General features: G+C 38.0%; 2 protein-coding genes across 2 annotated transcripts; both read left to right on the top strand.

The window, feature by feature from the left end:
- Window positions 1-11,708: 11,708 nt before the first annotated feature.
- LOC104415844 lies at window positions 11,709-12,263 on the top strand. Its single transcript, XM_010027229.2, has 2 exons — window positions 11,709-11,861; window positions 12,120-12,263. The coding sequence occupies exons 1-2, from the start codon at window positions 11,709-11,711 to the stop codon at window positions 12,261-12,263; spliced, it is 297 nt and encodes a 98-aa protein (XP_010025531.2).
- A 2,485-nt stretch (window positions 12,264-14,748) lies between these two features.
- LOC120290532 (DNA-binding protein SMUBP-2-like) lies at window positions 14,749-17,803 on the top strand. The gene is made up of 4 exons (XM_039306826.1): window positions 14,749-15,499; window positions 15,616-15,924; window positions 16,063-16,346; window positions 16,826-17,803. The coding sequence occupies exons 1-4, from the start codon at window positions 14,788-14,790 to the stop codon at window positions 17,660-17,662; spliced, it is 2,142 nt and encodes a 713-aa protein (XP_039162760.1). The 5' UTR covers window positions 14,749-14,787; the 3' UTR covers window positions 17,663-17,803.
- The last annotated feature ends 99 nt before the right edge of the window (window positions 17,804-17,902 follow it).

Here is a 17,902-nt window from a genome sequence, read left to right as displayed (position 1 = left end):
AAGTGAAGGCTTAGTAGATTGATCAGTTTAGCTAGTAGCTGATCTGAGCTGCCAGTTAATACTATGTCATCCACATAGAGCAGCAGCAATACTATATCTGACCTAGTGTGAAGTATAAAGAGAGAAGGATCGGTTGTACTGCAGAAGAAGCCATTTTCAAGAAGAAAATTACTGAACTTATCAAACCAAGCACATGGTGCTTGACGAAGACCATATAGAAACTTCTTGAGAAGACATACACTGTGAGGGTTTTAAGGATGTATAAAACCAGGTGGCTGCTCCATATTTACAATCTCATGTAATGTTCCATGTAGGAAAGCATTTTTAACATCAAGCTAATGTATTTTCCAATTCTTCATCATTGCCACAGAAAGTGTTATGCAAATGGTAGCATGTTTAATAACAGGACTAAATGTTTCTGTAAAATCAACCCTCTCTTCTTGATGAAACCCCTTAGCTACTAACCGAGCCTTGAGTCTATCAAGACTTCCATCATATGGTAGTTTAGTCTTAAACACCCATTTACAACCTATGACATTCATCTGACTGGTTCTAGGAACTAGTATCCATGTTTTATTTTCATACAAAGCATCCATTTCATCCTGCATGGCTTTGTACCATCCTGCATAAGCTAAAGTTGATTTAACCGATCGTGGTTCCATAGGCACTTTGTATTCTGCCAAACATGCATACTTAGGATTTGGCTTTCGAATACATGATTTCAGTCGAGTTTGCACAGAATGGATAGAAGAAATCCTTGAGAATCAGGTAAAGAATTTTGTTGTGCTTGAACAATGATGATTTCATCTGCAGTTGTAGAAGGAAGAGATGTTTGGTCTTGAGAATCAGGTAACAAATTTTGCTATGCTTGAACAAGGATGTCTTCATCGACAGTTGTAGAAGGAAGAGATGTTTGGTCTGCAGCAACTAGGTCAGTCTGTAGTTGTGCCGGTATCTGTATGGGTTAGTTTTGTGGCGCAATGATAGGATTTGAGACAGTATTGTGATCATTTTCCAAGATATGATGATGCTAGAAGCTTGCTGTGTATCCATTGGAAGAACTTTCCACTAGTGCTGCACTTGCAGAATCTAAAAAATGTTCTTCTACCCATCGTTTATACAGAACAGTATACTGATTATATTCTGTTGTCAGTTTCTTTGTGAAGGGAAAGAAACTTTCATCAAATTGCACATGTCGACTAATATATATGCGATCATCAGTAGGCACCAAACAGCGATAGCCTTTATAGTGCTCACTATATCCCAAAAACACACAAGAGATATGGGATCAAATTTATGTTGAGCATAGGGTCTAAGACAAGGGTAACATGCACATCCAAAGACTCTTAGATGTTCATAGCTTAGTTGCTGTTGATGAATTTTGTTATAAGGAGTGTCCATATGTAACTTTGGTGTAGGAAGAGTATTAACAATATAGTTAGCTATCATGAAGGCATCAACCTAAAATTTTAATGGAACTCTAGAGTGATATAACATAGCTAAGCCTAGTTCAACTATATGTCAATGTTTCCTTTCTAAAATACCATTCTATTATGGTGTATGTGGGCAAGAAATATACTGTCTTATGCCACATTGCTATAAATGATTCTGAAATATGTTGCTCATGAACTCCCCTCCACCATCAGAATGAAACATTTTAATTTCATGATTGAATTGCTTCTCAACTTTCTTCTGAAATATGACAAAGATATCATGAAATTCTGACTTCTTCTTCATTGGATAGATCCAACTATAGCGAGAGAAATTGTCTACAAAGATGACATAGTACTTAAAGTTTTGAAAAGAACTAACTTGTGAGGGGCCCCAAATATCACAGTGTATCTTTTCTAGAGAAATAGTAGATGTGGAAACTGATAAAGGAAAAGGTAATGCAGTACTCTTTGCTATTTGACAGCTTCTACATGTAGTTTGATTTTTTGCATTACAATGAATCAATTTCTGATTTTGTAGATGCTTTATTGTTCGTAGGTTGGTATGAGCTAATCTATGGTGCCACACATCTTCTGCTACAGCTGTGTGTCTTTGAGTGAAGAATGTTTTTGTATCTTGTGAGTCCACTCGGTAGAGTCCTCTAACCTTCCTTCCGAGCCTCACTGTTGTATTGGTGTGATGGTCCTTTATATAAACCCTAGTTTGATCAAAAACAAATGAACAAGGATAGTCATCTTTTAATTTTAAAACTGAGACCTCATTAGACCGTACATCCTTCTTGGTATATCCAAAGATTTTTCGTGATTTGAGGAACAATCATAACATCATTTAATGGTAATGAGTTGGCTTCAATATGTAGCATAGTATTACCAACATAAGCTATAGGTAGATAGGCACCATTTCCTATCATGGCCGTATCAGTTCCACAATATTTAGAAAAATTATTAAGAGTACTCGAATCTGCACTGATGTGAGCTATTGCACCAGTGTCTGGATACCATTCATTCCCTCTTGGATCCTCAAGATGCATTGTTGCCAATGCTGTTGGAATTTCTTCAGCCTTATATGAGTTATCAAATCGATACCAGCAATGAAGTGCATCATGTCTTGGACGTTTACAAATCTGACACTCCAACCGAGCAGGTTCTGTTGTTTTCTCATCGTGCATACGTTTATTAGACATTAGAGTCGAAGATGGGTAAGATTTGGTGTCTTGATACCATTGTGAGTAACTTGCATATGGTCGAAACCCTTGTCCAGAACTAGGAAAGTCATTTCTCTGCCTGAATTGTTGATCTACTTTATCCTGCCTATAGTTCTGATTTCTTCCTGAATAGCCATAACCGTGACCCCTGTTGTTGATCGCATGTCCTTGACCATAGTTACATCCCCCTCTGTTACTGCCTCTTTGACCTCCAAAACCAAAATTCTGAGAACTATATTCTCTTTCAGAGATCCCTTTCTGTCTTGTTTCAGAATTTCTTTGTCCAAAATAGGCTAGATTGGGATTATATTGATTCATTGGATAGGTCTTTAGCCTTGTTTCAAATCTTTCTAGCTGTGCTATCACTTCATTATAATCCGGTTGAGGTTTCAAGCAGTACATAGTGGTTCGAAAGTTTTCATATTTAGAACCTAGTCCTTCAAGAACACCAGACATTTTTGTTATCTATTCTATAGGCTTTCCAATTGCATTTAGCTGATCACAGATGGACTTATATTCTCTAAGATAAATAGAAAGACTTCTATCTTATTTCTAACAAGCTTGTAATTTTCCTCTCAGTTCAAATTCTCTCGCAACTGATTTCTGTATAAAACGATTGAGGAGTGTTTGCCATACCTCATAGGAAATCTCTAAACCAATAATCAAGCTCAAAATATTTTCAGATACAGCTCCATTAATCCATGATGACACAAGCTGATTAGTTTTTGTCCAATCTATGTAATCTTGATATAGCTTCAGTTTCACAACCTTCAGTTTCAACTTGTAATGTTCAAGGAGGTGATGGAATATCACCACTAATGAAGCCAAAAAGTTCTTGGCTTCAAAGAAATCTGTGGAACTGTGCTTGCCACAACAGAAAATTGTCTTCAGTAAGCTTGATCGTAACAAAATTAGAGATGTTAACATGTATTGGAAAGGGATACTTCTGTGTTCTTGCTGCCATTTTCGTGTTCTCATGTGATAACTCTATAAAAATAAAGTTATTTTACTTATTTTAGGTAGCAATTAATGCATTATCTATGAGAAAATATTTGGATTTCCTTCTGATTATTTGAATTTTCCTTGTTTATGCAGAATAATGAGATATGGAGAGGATAAGGAAAAGAATGGCAACTATCAGGAATTCAAATAAAAAAGCAGTGGAAGATGGATATCAAATTAAGAAATTATTAATTATGTTCCCTAATGTTATCTGCAAGCGTTGGGAGATAGATATTTTGGATATATCCTATAAATAGGAGAACATGAGAGAGAAGCTAGGTTTTGGGGATAGATCGTTTTTCATTCTTCTAAGAGTTTTTCAAGTATTTTGAATAGAAGACAAAAGTGGTGACAGAATTCTTGTTCTTTGATTCAATATGCTGGGTTTGATTTATAATTTTATTTATTCATCTATTATGTTCTAATTTTCTTTTGTTAAGGCTACGATGTAGCCTAACCATGATGATGTGAATTTCATGATTTTTATGTTTTACAATTGATTTCATTCATGTGAGTTATAAATTATTGTGTTTAATGCATTTGAGTAACTGACCATCACTTGAATGATCTAATGTGCATATTTGAGACTGAGAAGTGATAATATGCAATTGTTCATTATAATGTATAACCATGAATTAAACGTGAATAGAGATATACCGCGTTATTTGTGTAGCTTTCGGTGATAAGGTGATCCAAAAGACTCATTGTAAGCTAGAAATATTCATAATTTTTAATGCACTCATGTTTATTTTGATTCACATAGAAATATAGTGGATTAGTAAACTGAGTAGGTTTGCTATACCTAGAGATAGGATAAATAGGTTAGGAAATTCAACTATCATATGTTTGATATCGTTCTTATATTCACAACAATATGAAATTCATATCTAGTGGTTATGGTGAAATCGGATGCTCTAACATATTTATTTGATCGATTTACTGCATTTATTTTACAAATTTCGATTTTTAATTTATTCTTAATTATATTTTGATCTGTTAGATAAATTTTAGAATTAGTCTATTTTAGTATTTAATTAGTTTATTAATCATCGATCTCCGTGGGATGATACTTTTTTCTCATCATTATATTACTTATTCGAAACGTGCACTTGCATTTAGAATTTTATGAACAAGTTTTTGGCACCGTTGCCGGGGATCGTTTGTTTAATACTAATTAATATCGATACCAAATAATTCTAAGTTTAATCTAGCTTTCGTTTTGTTTTATTTTTCAAGGTATACATCGGTTTATGACACGTAGCCAACAAGGGAAACTTATTGAGCTTGATCCATAAATCGAGCGTATATTCAAAAGGCGACTAAGAGAACAGAGAAATCACGTTAAGAAAATGGCAGATGGTGATAATGAAAATCTACGTAGACTCTTAAGAGATTATGTTGCGCCAACAGTTCAAGGCACCACATCAAGTATCAGAAAACCTGTAATTCAAGCAAATAACTTTGAAATCAAGCCGTCACTTATTCAGATGCTTCAACAATCAGTGCAACTCAATGGGCTACCAAGCGATGATCCAAATGCTCACATCGATGCTTTTCTTGAAATCTGTGACACCATTAAATATAATGGAGTTACAAATGATGCTATTAGATTGAGATTATTTCCATTCTTTCTTAGAGACAAAGCTAAGAGTTGGCTTTCTTCTCTTCCTGCAGGATCAATTACTACATGGAATGATATGGCTCAGAAATTTCTTGTTGCAGGGGGGACTTTAAATAGTAAAACATTAGAAGAAGCTTATAATCTATTAGAGGAGATGGCATCCAATAGTTATCAGTGGCCTACTAAGAGACTACCAATGCAAAAAGTTAGCAGAGTTCATGAAGTGGATGCTTTTGCTGCAATTGCTGCACAATTTGAAACACTCAACAAAAAGCTTGATAATATGAGTATTTCAGTCATGAAAATTCAGAATTTGTCGTGTGATTTTTGTGGTAGAGGACATGTTAGCACAGAGTGTCAGGTAAGTAATACTTTTAAACAATCTCGTGAAAATTATAACTTTATTGGGAATTTTAACAGGTCACAGAATAATCCATACTCCAACACGTATAATCAGGGATGGCGCAATCATCCAAATTTTTCATGGAATAATCAGAATGTGACAAAACCATCGAGATTCAAACAATCAGAAGAGACAAAGCAAAATTTGGAAGACATAGTCACCAAACTTGCTAACACAACTCATGACTTCATCAAAAGAACGGATGTGAGATTTCAAAACCAAGAGACTTCAATCAGAAATCTGGAGATGCAAGTGGGTCGGTTAGCAAGCATGATGTCGGGAAGACAACAGGGTTCTTTGTCGAGCAACACAGAAAAAAGTCCAATTGAAAACATAAAGGCTATTACCCTGAGAAGTGGTAAACAAGTGGGAGAAGAAGAGATTATCAAAGACAAGGAAGATGTGATCAATAAACACTCAAAGGAGACAAGCAAGAGTAAAAATTTTCCAGATAATCCCAAGCCATATATGCCGCCAATTCCATTCTCTCAGCGACTCTAGCAACACAAAATAGATAAGCAATTATCTAAATTTCTTGATATATTTAAAAAATTGCACTTTAACATTCCTTTTTTGCAGATGCTTTAGGGAAAATACCTAATTATGCAAAAAAAAAAATTAAGGAGATTTTGGCAAACAAAAAGAAACTGGAGAATTATGAAACCTGTGAAGTTAATTGAGGAGTGTTCGGCTATCCTACAAAACAAATTACCTCCGAAATTAAAAGATCCAGGGAGTTTTACTATTCCTTGCATTATTGGGGATTCTTACTTTGAAAATACATTATCTGATTTAGGTGCAAGTATTAATCTGATGCATTATTCAATTTTCAAGAAATTAGGATTGGGCGAGGTAAAAGCAACCACAGTGTCACTTCAACTAGCTGATCGATCAATTAAATATCCGAGAGGTATTATGGAAGATGTTTTGGTAAAAGTTGACAAATTTATCTTTCCTACAAATTTCATAGTTCTTGATATGGAGGAAGATTTTGAGGGACCACTTATCTTAGGTCGACCTTTTCTAGCAACAGGAAGAGCTCTTATTGATGTACAATAAGGGAAGTTGATTCTTAGAGTTTAAGATGATCTTGTTTCATTTAATGTTTTTAAAGTAATGAAATATCCATCTGATGATAATTCTTGTTTTAGAGTTGAGACAGTTGACAAGTTGGTGAATAAGGTTTTTCAAGAAAATATTTTTGAAGATCTACTTGAAGCATGCCTGATTCAACCAATGGACAAAGATATTCAAAATGAGGAGACAATTCCACCATATTTAAGGCAAAAGACAATTAAATTTGAGGAGTTGGGACAACACATTACAAAGCCTAAACCATCAATTGAAGAGCCTCCAATTCTTGAACTCAAACCCTTACCTTCTCATTTGAAATATGCTTATTTAGATGGAGTTTCTTCTTTACCGGTAATTATATCTTCTTCTTTGACAGATTTGATGGAGGAGAAACTGCTCAGAGTATCAAAAGAGCATAAGGGTGCAATTGGATGGAAAATAGCTGATATCAAGGGAATTAGTCCTTCAATTTGCATGCACAAAATTTTGATGAATGAACAATATAAACCCACTATCCAACCTCAGAGGTGTTTCAAGCCCTACTTTGAAGGTGGTTACAACAAGCAGAAGACCACCATTGAACTCCATCCTCCAGACTAGCAACATCTGAGATAGTTTGGCTGAAAACTATAAAGCAAGCTCTTCTTGGGAGACAACCCAAGCATTTTAATTATGTTTTTTTATTTATTTTTAAGTTTATGTTTTACAAAAAAAAAAAAGATTAATTTTTCTCTATTTTATTCAGGTTAATTTTTTAGGGAGCACATTTCAAGAGTTTAATCATCACGGTCATCTATGAACTTATTCTACAACCGGGGGAGTTTTCTTCTTCCTATTCTATTTTTCGCATTGAGGACACTGCTTCATTCAAGTTTGGGGGGGAGATAAAAATTTTGGGCTAAATCTATTTTCTATCACGATTGCTTTCTTAGTTGTGAATTTTTGCGATTGTTAGGAAAATTTAAATTTTATTTAAACTTGCAATTGATGTGTGAGTTAATCTTAATTCTGATTATGTTGATCCACTTACTGAGCACTAAAAGTCCTTAATTTTTGAATTGTGTGTAAATTTAGAGAACATTCATGTGAAGTATGTGATTTTCTTAAATTTCACCCAAATCTTAGAATTTGTTTGATTTTCTCTTGAGGCGAAATCCTAAGCTAAATCTAACTAAGAAAATGATTTAGGCAATTTTTGAATCGATTGAGCCTTTCAAGCTAACCTTGTTTATTTATCCCTAGTCACCCCGTTGAGCCTTAATTACTACCCAATGTTTCATTGGCACCCATATATATTTAGCCTAGCCATTATCAAATTATATCATTATCACATACCTTATGAACACGTTGATTTTCTTTTGGAATAAAAAATAATTTGAGTTTGATAGAAATTTGGGAGGAAGGATGGAGTATGAAAAAAAAAATTGCTTTTATGGTTCCTATCCAACTTTCAATTGAGTGAGCATTTTGGATACTCAATGGTTGGAAATTTTCATGTTATATTAGGAGGGACTTTGGGAGAAACTCCACCATAAAGCAATTCAAAAAAAAAAAAACGGAGAAGAAAAAAAAATGATGGTGATATATGGTGACAGAAAAATTATCTTGAAAGAGTGAAATTGGATAGTGACATTGGCTCTAATTAGATTCTAGAAATTAACGTACTGATGGGTTATTTGAGCTTAAAATTACTGTTATCTCACATTTAGCCCAGCCTTACATTACAACCCAAGAATAGTCTTATTGATTTTTAGTTGGATAATTAGCTTACATTAGTGGAGAGAGGAATGAAAAGCAAACGTATGAGATTTGGTCATAATTATTGAGAATTTTTTAGAGGTTACATGTTAATGTGAATTTATCTAGATTGCATATAATTTGAAAAAGATGGGGACTCTCACACACACACTTGGATCATATAGTTAGAATCGGTCTTAACTTATAAATCGATTTCAATGTTTGGATGAAATTTGTGTTTTTCTTTGAATTGTGAATTTGAGCAATCATGAAAAGATGTCATGGAGAAGGTTGTTAGGTTGAGTATGTGTTATGTCTTACTTTTGCTTAAGAACTAGCAAAATGTTAAGTTTGAGGATTTGATAACTCTATAAAAATAGAGGTATTTTGCCTATTTTAGGCAGCAATTAATGCATTATCTATGAGAAAATATTTGGATTTCCTTTTGATTATTTAAATTTTCCTTGTTTATGCAAAATAATGAGATATGGAGAGGATAAGGAAAAGAATGGCAACTATCAGGAATTCAAATAAAAAAGCAGTGGAAGATGGATATCAAATCAGGAAATTCTTAATTTTGTTTCCTAATGTTATTTGCAAGTGTTGGGAGATAGATATTTTGGATATATCCTATAAATATGAGAACATGAGAGAGAAGCTAGGTTTTAGGGTTATATCGTTTTTCATTCTTCTGAAAGTTTTTCAAGTATTTTGAAAAGAAGACAAAAATGGTGATAGAATTCTTGTTATTTGATTCAAGATGCTAGGTTTGAGTTATAATTTTATTTATTCATCTATTATGTTCTAATTTTCTTTTGTTAGGGCTACGATGTAGCATAACCATGATGATGTGAATTTCATGATTTTTATGTTTTACAATTGATTTCATTCATATGAGTTATATATTATTGTATTTAATACTTTTGAGTGACTGGCCACCACTTGAATGATCTGATGTGCATGTTTGAGACTGAGAAGTGATAATATACAATTGCTCATTATAATGTATTATCATAAATTAAACGTGGATAGAGATATACCGCGTTATTTGTGTAGCTTTCAATGATAAGGTGATCCAAAAGACTCATTGTAAGCCGGGAATATTCATAATTTTTAATGCACTCATGTTTATTTTAATTCACATAGAGATATAGTGGATTAATAAGCTAAGTAGGTTTGCTATACCTAGAGATAGGATAGTAAATAGGTTAGGAAATTCCGCTATCACATGTTTGATACCGTTCTTATATTCACAACAATATGAAATTTATATCTAGTGGTTACGGTTAAATCAGATGCTCTAACATATTAATCTTATCGATTTACTGCATTTAGTTTACAAATTTCGATTTTTAATTTATTCTTAATTATATTTTGATCTGTTAGATAAATTTTAGAATTAGTCTATTTTAGTATTTAATTAGTTTATTAATCATCGATTTCCGTGGGACGATACTTTTTTCTCATCATTATATTACTTATTCGACACGTGCACTTGCATTTAGAATTTTATGAACATCAAGGCTTTGCTATTGATGATAATGGTGATTCTGCGATTGTAGTCAAGATTACCTATTGAACTTACAAGATGAAGTTCTGTACAAATCACCAACGATGATCAGACCTTTAACAGAGAAGAGCTGCCCAAATGTAAAACACTTTGAGATCTTCGAATCAACAAACAAGGATGATTAACAGCTACTCTGATCTGCTGTGATCTACAAAATCCAGAATCTGCTTCGATCTTCTGCTATAGTACCTTCGAACAGCTCGACCAAACTATCCAATAAGGATGATCGACTGCTCTTCAATCTTCTGTAGCTAGGACACCTTCGATCTTCTGCAACTACAGTACCTTCGAACAACTCAACCAGACTATCCAATAAGGATGATCGATTGCTCTGATACCATGAGAAGATGAATAGAATAGAAGAAAGATGAAGAATGAACCAAAAGCTTTTGGATTCAATTCTCTCTCATTGTATATAAGACCTTGATGATGAAGAAGCAAAACCGACTAAAGAAAGGAGGGAACTAACTAGGAAAACTGAAAAGAGAGAAATTGTTTTTAATCTGTTGAGTGAGCTAGAACAGAATAACGGTTTTGTTTAGCAAGGAAACTTCTCGAGAACTTCTCATCATAGTTGAACACGTGGGCACCTCTCGTCATAGTTAAACACGTGGACACCTTTATTCTTCTCCCTTTGTCGAAGTCACAGCACTTTGTGCCTTCTTCCTTTGTTGAAGTCACAGCACTTTGTGCTTGCTGTTGCTGTGTTCTTAGATTAGGTTGTGCTCGCTGTGCTCTGTTCTTAATACCGTGGACATAGGTATTTACGATTGAATCACATAAATCTAGTGTTCGATTTATTTTATTCTTTTGTTTATATTATTGTTCGAACGCTTGCCTTTTCGCAACATGTTATGTCCAAGGTTATACTGTGAAAGCAGCGTGCTTTCTAATCCATTCTACGTCGGATTGTTCATCATCGCAGTGATAATGATGACATAATTCTGGTAAAATGCTAAAGTGAATTGTGATGTGTCTTGTAATCGGACCACAGTAATTAAATATGCTGAGATCAGATTTTTCCTTTTGTAATGATTTGCTGATTAATTGTTTATACGGCAAACTAACACTCCGCCTTGCCTCCTCGTTGATGACAGTTCTAGGTCCACATTAGCCCTGAAAAGTTGTGACGCCCAATGCTTTTTGTGATCAAAACACGTGCAAAATTTCTGGAACCTCTGCCAGAAGATTACCTTGCGCGACCTGACTCTCTGAAGGGAGCTATCATTTATTTTTATTTTTAGCTTTATAGTATTGACAATCTCTAATTCCTGGACAACAACATGATTTTTGCTGACCGAAGACATTGGAAACGTGTGAGAGAGACAAGACCTTATTATTTGTTAGTTCGTGCTGCTGGGAATGCAATAAAATCAGGGTCAAGCACACAAGCCGTAAAGAAGCGTGAGTGGCTCTTCCAGGTTCCTACCAGTTTTCACGGGCAGTTTTGTACCGAGAATAGGCAAGTTGTTTTAGATATCCATGCCATAGCCACCAACTCAGGGGACAAAGAACACGTATCAATTTGACCCAACAACCAAATACTTTTTCTTATTGCTCGCCCTACCATTTGCAGACAAGGGGAAAAAACAAGAAGAAAGAAGAAGAAACTCACAACACCTGAAGAAGGCAAAGTATATTAGAAATGGCTAGCCCCAAAGCTGCGAACGGAATATCAGAAGCCTCCAATCAGACATTCCCGATTGCAGATGTCGAGAATGAACTGAACCCCGGCCAGAACACAAAAGTTGAAGTTGATCCTGTATCGTCTGCTGTGGCTGCTTCCTTGGAGGTTAAGGTAATTAATTCCATTTATACCGCTCAAGAGTTATAGGAATTTCTGGCATGGAGAAAAGACAAATTCGTTGAATTCTAACCTCGTGCTGTGCCGCAAAAAGATCATTGTGAATCTATCTTTTGATCGTAAAATATTCGTTTGTTAACCTCCGAATTCAACAAGACAGATACGCCATCATCACTATCTGTTGGGAAAAAAATAGACTATTGCTATATAATCTGGCCCATCTTTTTGACTGATCTTATTTTGTCACTCAAGGAACAAGCCGAAGCAGCTCAACAGCAAAAGGAAAGAGAGAAGGACGCCATGCAATCGCTCAAATCGGCCATCTTAATTTCTGCAGCAGTGGTTGCGGTGGCAGGAGCAATCTTCGCGATAACCAGGAAGTTGAGAGAGAAATGAGTGCTTAAAGCTTGAAAATTGCAATATCAGCAAACTCACTCACTTTTGCTTTAGTATTCCCTGTTTTTCTTTTTTGCTTTCCTAACGCGGGACTTTTCATTTGCTTTTTTATATTCTTTTCTTTGTATCTCTGCTGCGAGAGGATTATATTTAGGGAGGCAGTGGATTTGGACGTAGGAACTACACATTATTTCTTATATATGTGAACTGTTGCATTTAGTATCAACTGTCGAAGAGATGAATTCTTGGTGAGTGTGATATGCCCTTACATAAGTCAGCTTTTCTGGTTATGTGCTTTCGTGATCACCTTGTCTTTGCAGTTCGGAAAAGTTTACTTTTCCCAAAAGCAACCGCTGCATCATTTCTACCTTGACATGATCATCTCACGTTCAGGATCAACAAGTCTGTCAACGTATCGGCTAAATGAGGAATTAACATAATTGTTTCAAAACATACTTTACAAGAAAGTTTCGATTTTCAAAGCACTTATAACAGCAGTTAACAAGATGAGTACCAATAGGTTGATGAAATTGGTTTTAATTATCACATATGGGTTGAACCACCCATACATATAAACAAGTTCTTGCCATGTCTGAATGGTGATGTATGCGTAGTATGTGGTAAACTTTGTCGCATCTCCTTTAGACTCTTTTCTCAGGAACTTTCACCAAAAAATATTGGATAGAGGGACATGGATAGATTCAAGCTTGCAGGACAACTTGCAAATGTCGATGAGTTCATCAAAAAGCTTCCTGAGGGTTATAACGCATATCGGGTCCAGGAGATCAATTCCGTGTGGTGGTCAGAAGCAAAGGTGATGTTCGCATCAACAAGTCGTCTCTAGTGTTGAATTAACTGACTGGCGACAGGAATATAGCTTATTCCGTTGCGGCAAATTCAAATTACAATCAGTAAAAAGTCCCAGCTATCCAATTAAATTAGCTTTCCTAATTCAAAATGCAGATGAGTTATGCAAGGACAGTTATATCACGATCCCTCCATACTGATGTTAGATGAAGTAACTTCTGCATTGGATAGCAGGTCCGAGCAATTGGTGAGCACAGTATTACTGCAAGTTTTTTTTCCCCGATTTTAGGAGTAGGTATCTAAATGTTATCATATTATTAAAGCCATTTGTCAAGTATGTAGAAATGTTATCCTACATGCATGCGGGCTTATGATTTTTCTGCTTGTATGGCTCCATGCCAAGTTGAGATGATTTTTGAAGCTGGATAAGTTGCAAGTACAATGCATGCCGCACATTAAGGTCCATACAAAAAGTGGCAACTAAATTTCGTCTTTTACTTGACGGGATGAGCGGTGATCAATAATCAGTGTTCAGTGCTATGTGAGGTCCCTCTGCTTTGCTGCAGGAAGAGTCCAGCCTTTTGTCTACTGAACGTTTTATCGCTTGTCTGAACACAAGCGTGTCTCTGTGCAAGTTAGTCATATGGAAGGTATAGCTTATTAGGAAATATGGTTTTGAATCAATAAAACAATCAAGTCAAACTTTAAAATGTGATATCACTTTCTTTAAAGATTTATTTACCTCATAATATTGCTAATGATCACCTATAAATATCCTCCAGGTGTCACGTCCCGAACTTCGAACACCACCAAAATAACCCTCAACAAGGAACACCCATGTGAGAGGTTTGTCCTCTACTGCCACCTCTCCACAATCATGCTTCCTCCTCCTACAACCCTTCAACGGCAAGGACATGGCCAACCTGACGTCTGCAGCGGTCACCAATGGCACCAGGCTTGGGAACTTCTACTTCAGGGCGTTAATCGTGTTCAACAACTCGATGATAAGAGATAACCATCTTCTCGATTGGAACACCTAATGAAAAATCAAAGCATGTATATTAATTATACTTTCCAGATCTCTCGCACTTCAATGTGTTCTGCAAGAAGAGAAATTCAATATAGATCCACTTAAGTATTTGCCATTACGTTCTTGACTCTTTGTGAGAACCTACAATGGAAGTTGCGGTCGAAATGCCCCGGACATGAAATGTAATGAATAACAATAATAATTTCGAAAGTGATGAATAGGGCAGGGCGGGGGATGTCACCGGGAGATGGGCGCAAATCGGGAATTGACTAGAAATGCAAGAGTGGGAAATGGGGCCGAAAAAGGAATGTGAAAAAGGACAGGGGCAGCGAGCATCCACGTCAACCAAGGATCCGGGCGCAACCGCAGCACCACACAATCGGGAGCGGCCAATCAGGGAACGTGGTTGGGATCCTCTCTAGTTCCTCCCACAAGCGGTCAAACGAACGAGATGTCATGCCCAGCGTCGTGCTTCTTTCAAGACGATCGAAAGACAATGTGCTCCGCGACGCAGCTTTATTCAGCGCCTCAAATATAAAATGAATTACCCGTCGCGCCTCTAAAATAACTAAATATCGTTGGGTTCTCGCTGAGTATTTAGGTGCGATTCTCGAGTGCGGCGGGAGTTGCAGCAGGTGCGTGTGGGGGTGGGAAGGGAGGAATGATTCAACTGATATAGCGGGGAATATGGAAACAGCGCCGCCTTGCTTCTCCTGCGGCAGTGTGTCTGTATCGGCAACGTTGGCCCTGAAGCAGTCCCTCACCGTACGACCTGCCCCTAATAATGTTCAGCTTCACCCTCCGTCCATATGCCTGCAGATGCACAAAGGGCGCCTCAGCATCATCCACTACCGGATGAACGACGCCAGCGGTACTGGCATCACCCAGAGGAGGACCAGGAGCCGGAGGAGTCGCTCTCCCAAGAAGAAGCCCGCCCTCGACCCCCCTCCCACTGCTGGGGAGGCAGACAATCCAAAGAAGAAGAAGGAGGCGGCGGCGGCGGGGGAGACGTTGAGTGTGGGGGCGCTGCACCAGAATGGGGACCCTCTGGGGTGGAGAGACCTGGGCAAGAGCGTGGTGAGGTGGATATGCCAGGCCATGCGTGCCATGGCCTCCGATTTCGCTGCTGCCGAGGTGCAGGGCGAGTTCTCGGAGGTGAGACAGCGGATGGGACCTGGCCTCACTTTCGTCATTCAGGCCCAGCCTTACCTCAATGCCATTCCCATGCCCCTTGGACTTGAAGCCATCTGCCTAAAGGCTTGTACTCACTACCCCACTCTCTTCGATCACTTCCAGCGTGAGCTCCGCGATGTTCTCCAGGGCCTGGAGCGTCAGTCCGTGGTCCCTAATTGGCGTGGCACCGAGTCCTGGAAGTTGCTCAAGGAGCTCGCTTCTTCCGGTTGCTCTCTTAACTCTCCATATCTGCCTCTCTCCATTCTTCTTTTAGCATTGCCCCCTTTCTGTTGGGATTGTTGGTACTCCACCATTAAGACCTTGCGATCCTAACTCTTTCAGCTCAGCACAAGGCGATTGCCCGCAAGGCATCCCAGCCCAAGCCCGTGCAAGGTGTTCTGGGGTTGGACCTGGAGAAGGTCAAGTCTATACAGAGGAGGATAGACGACTTCACCACGAACATGTCTGAGCTCCTCTGTATTGAACGGGATGCCGAACTCGAGTTCACACAGGAGGAGTTGGATGCAGTGCCCATGCCTGATACTAACTCTGATGCATCGAAACCAATTGAGTTCCTTGTCAGCCATGGCCAGGCTCAGCAAGAACTCTGTGACACCATCTGCAATTTGTATGCAGTTAGCACATCTACCGGTGCGTTCCTTTTCTATGATTAATTCAATTTAATCCCTCAGCTGTCTGTACTATTGCATTGCCACTTCATTTGCTTCATGTCTTACTGGTACTTTATGCTGCTGGGCTCCTGCTCATGGTATGTGCTGAACTAAACAGGATTGGGTGGGATGCATCTGGTATTGTTTAGAGTAGAAGGGAATCACCGGTTGCCACCGACGACATTATCTCCTGGTGACATGATATGCGTAAGGGTGTGCGACAGTCGGGGTGCAAGCACAACTTCGTGCATGCAAGGCTTCATACACAACCTTGGCGAGGATGGTAGCAGCATCAGTGTTGCTTTAGAGTCTCGCCATGGTGATCCTACTTTCTCCAAGCTTTTCGGGAAGACTTTACGAATTGATCGCATACAAGGATTAGCAGATGTGCTGACTTATGAGGTACTCAAGAAGATTTAGCCTTCTACAACTATCTGCATTTCCATCTCCACCGTATAGATGTCAAAAGTTAATTGTCCTCATATAGCTTGAAACTGGGGTTTTGCCTCCCTTTTCCAATGTAGGTGCCATTGTACTCTAAATTCATCACTGGGTAGAGTAAATGGCTCTGTCGCAGGGATATAGATGAATCCTGAAAGCCTTTGTAGACTGATCCCTAGAGTTCTTTTTTTAATGTTTTGACTGTACAAGGTCTAGCAATTTCCAACACCCCAAATCCCTACTGAAGAGAAGACTTGTGAATCTATCTTAATCACCTAAGGAATGTTTCAGCTGCTTGTTTCCACTAAAGAAAATCTCTTCCTTCTTCTGAGGATTCATAATCATCACTTTATTCTTCCCCATGCTCCTATTTCTCTGCTTTTGAAACTTATTAACCCCGTTGTAATAGGACTGAATGATTCTGTAATGATATATTGCAGCGCAACTGTGAAGCACTTATGCTACTCCAGAAGAATGGCCTACATAAGAAAAATCCTGCAATTGCTGTAGTGGCTACTCTATTTGGAGACACGGAAGATGTTGCCTGCCTAGAGTTTAACCAGTTGGTGAATTGGGCTGAAGCAGAGCTGGAAGGATTGTCAAGTTATGGGACGTTTGATGATTCCCAGAGAAAAGCAATCGCCTTGGGTTTAAATAAGAGGCGACCTCTATTGATAATCCAAGGGCCTCCTGGGACAGGGAAAACATGTTTGCTTAAAGAGCTTATTGTCCAGGCGGTTCAACAAGGTGAAAGAGTGCTGATGACAGCACCAACAAATGCAGCTGTTGATAACATGGTTGAAAAACTTTCGGATATTGGGCTTGACGTTGTACGAATGGGCAATCCGGCACGTATATCTGAATCTGTAGCCTCAAAATCATTAGGAGAAATAGTAAATGCGAGGCTTGAAAGTTTCCAAACAGAATTTGAAAGGAAGAAAGCAGATCTAAGGAAAGATCTGAGACACTGCCTTAAGGATGATTCTTTGGCTGCTGGCATACGTCAGCTTCTGAAGCAGCTAGGTAAGGCCTTCAAAAAGAAGGAGAAAGAGACTGTGAAAGAAGTACTCACAGGTGCTCAAGTAGTGCTTGCTACAAACAGTGGAGCAGCTGATCCTTTGATCCGCAGACTGGATTCCTTTGACCTTGTTGTTATAGATGAAGCTGGTCAGGCAATTGAACCATCATGCTGGATACCTATGTTGCAGGAAAGCGCTGCATACTTGCTGGTGATCAGTGCCAGCTTGCCCCTGTGGTTTTATCAAGGAAAGCCCTAGAAGGCGGCCTTGGCGTATCACTAATGGAGAGAGCTGCAAATTTGCATGAAGGAATTCTGGCGACCTTGTTGATAACGCAATACCGTATGAATGATGCAATTGCAAGTTGGGCCTCTAAGGAGATGTATGAAGGATTATTAAAATCCTCTTCTACTGTTTCTTCACATCTTCTTGTTGATTCCCCGTTTGTGAAGGTAAGACTTTTCTTTTTGATTTCTAGATTATTTTTCATTCTAACCC

This window comes from Eucalyptus grandis, chromosome 1 (assembly GCF_016545825.1).
Source record: "Eucalyptus grandis isolate ANBG69807.140 chromosome 1, ASM1654582v1, whole genome shotgun sequence".
NCBI classification, from domain to species: Eukaryota; Viridiplantae; Streptophyta; class Magnoliopsida; order Myrtales; family Myrtaceae; genus Eucalyptus; species Eucalyptus grandis.
This window is presented reverse-complemented; position numbering and strand designations above follow the sequence as displayed.

What these genes read in the sequence shown, in the direction of transcription:
- LOC104415844 (XM_010027229.2), top strand. Translation starts at nt 11,709, where the DNA reads ATGGCTAGCCCCAAAGCTGCGAACGGAATATCAGAAGCCTCCAATCAG. An exon ending in CTGCTTCCTTGGAGGTTAAG is followed by an intron (nt 11,862 to 12,119) that starts GTAATTAATTCC and finishes TTGTCACTCAAG; the next exon opens with GAACAAGCCGAAGCAGCTCA.
- LOC120290532 (XM_039306826.1), top strand. Translation starts at nt 14,788, where the DNA reads ATGGAAACAGCGCCGCCTTGCTTCTCCTGCGGCAGTGTGTCTGTATCG. An exon ending in CAAGGAGCTCGCTTCTTCCG is followed by an intron (nt 15,500 to 15,615) that starts GTTGCTCTCTTA and finishes TAACTCTTTCAG; the next exon opens with CTCAGCACAAGGCGATTGCC. An exon ending in CAGATGTGCTGACTTATGAG is followed by an intron (nt 16,347 to 16,825) that starts GTACTCAAGAAG and finishes GATATATTGCAG; the next exon opens with CGCAACTGTGAAGCACTTAT.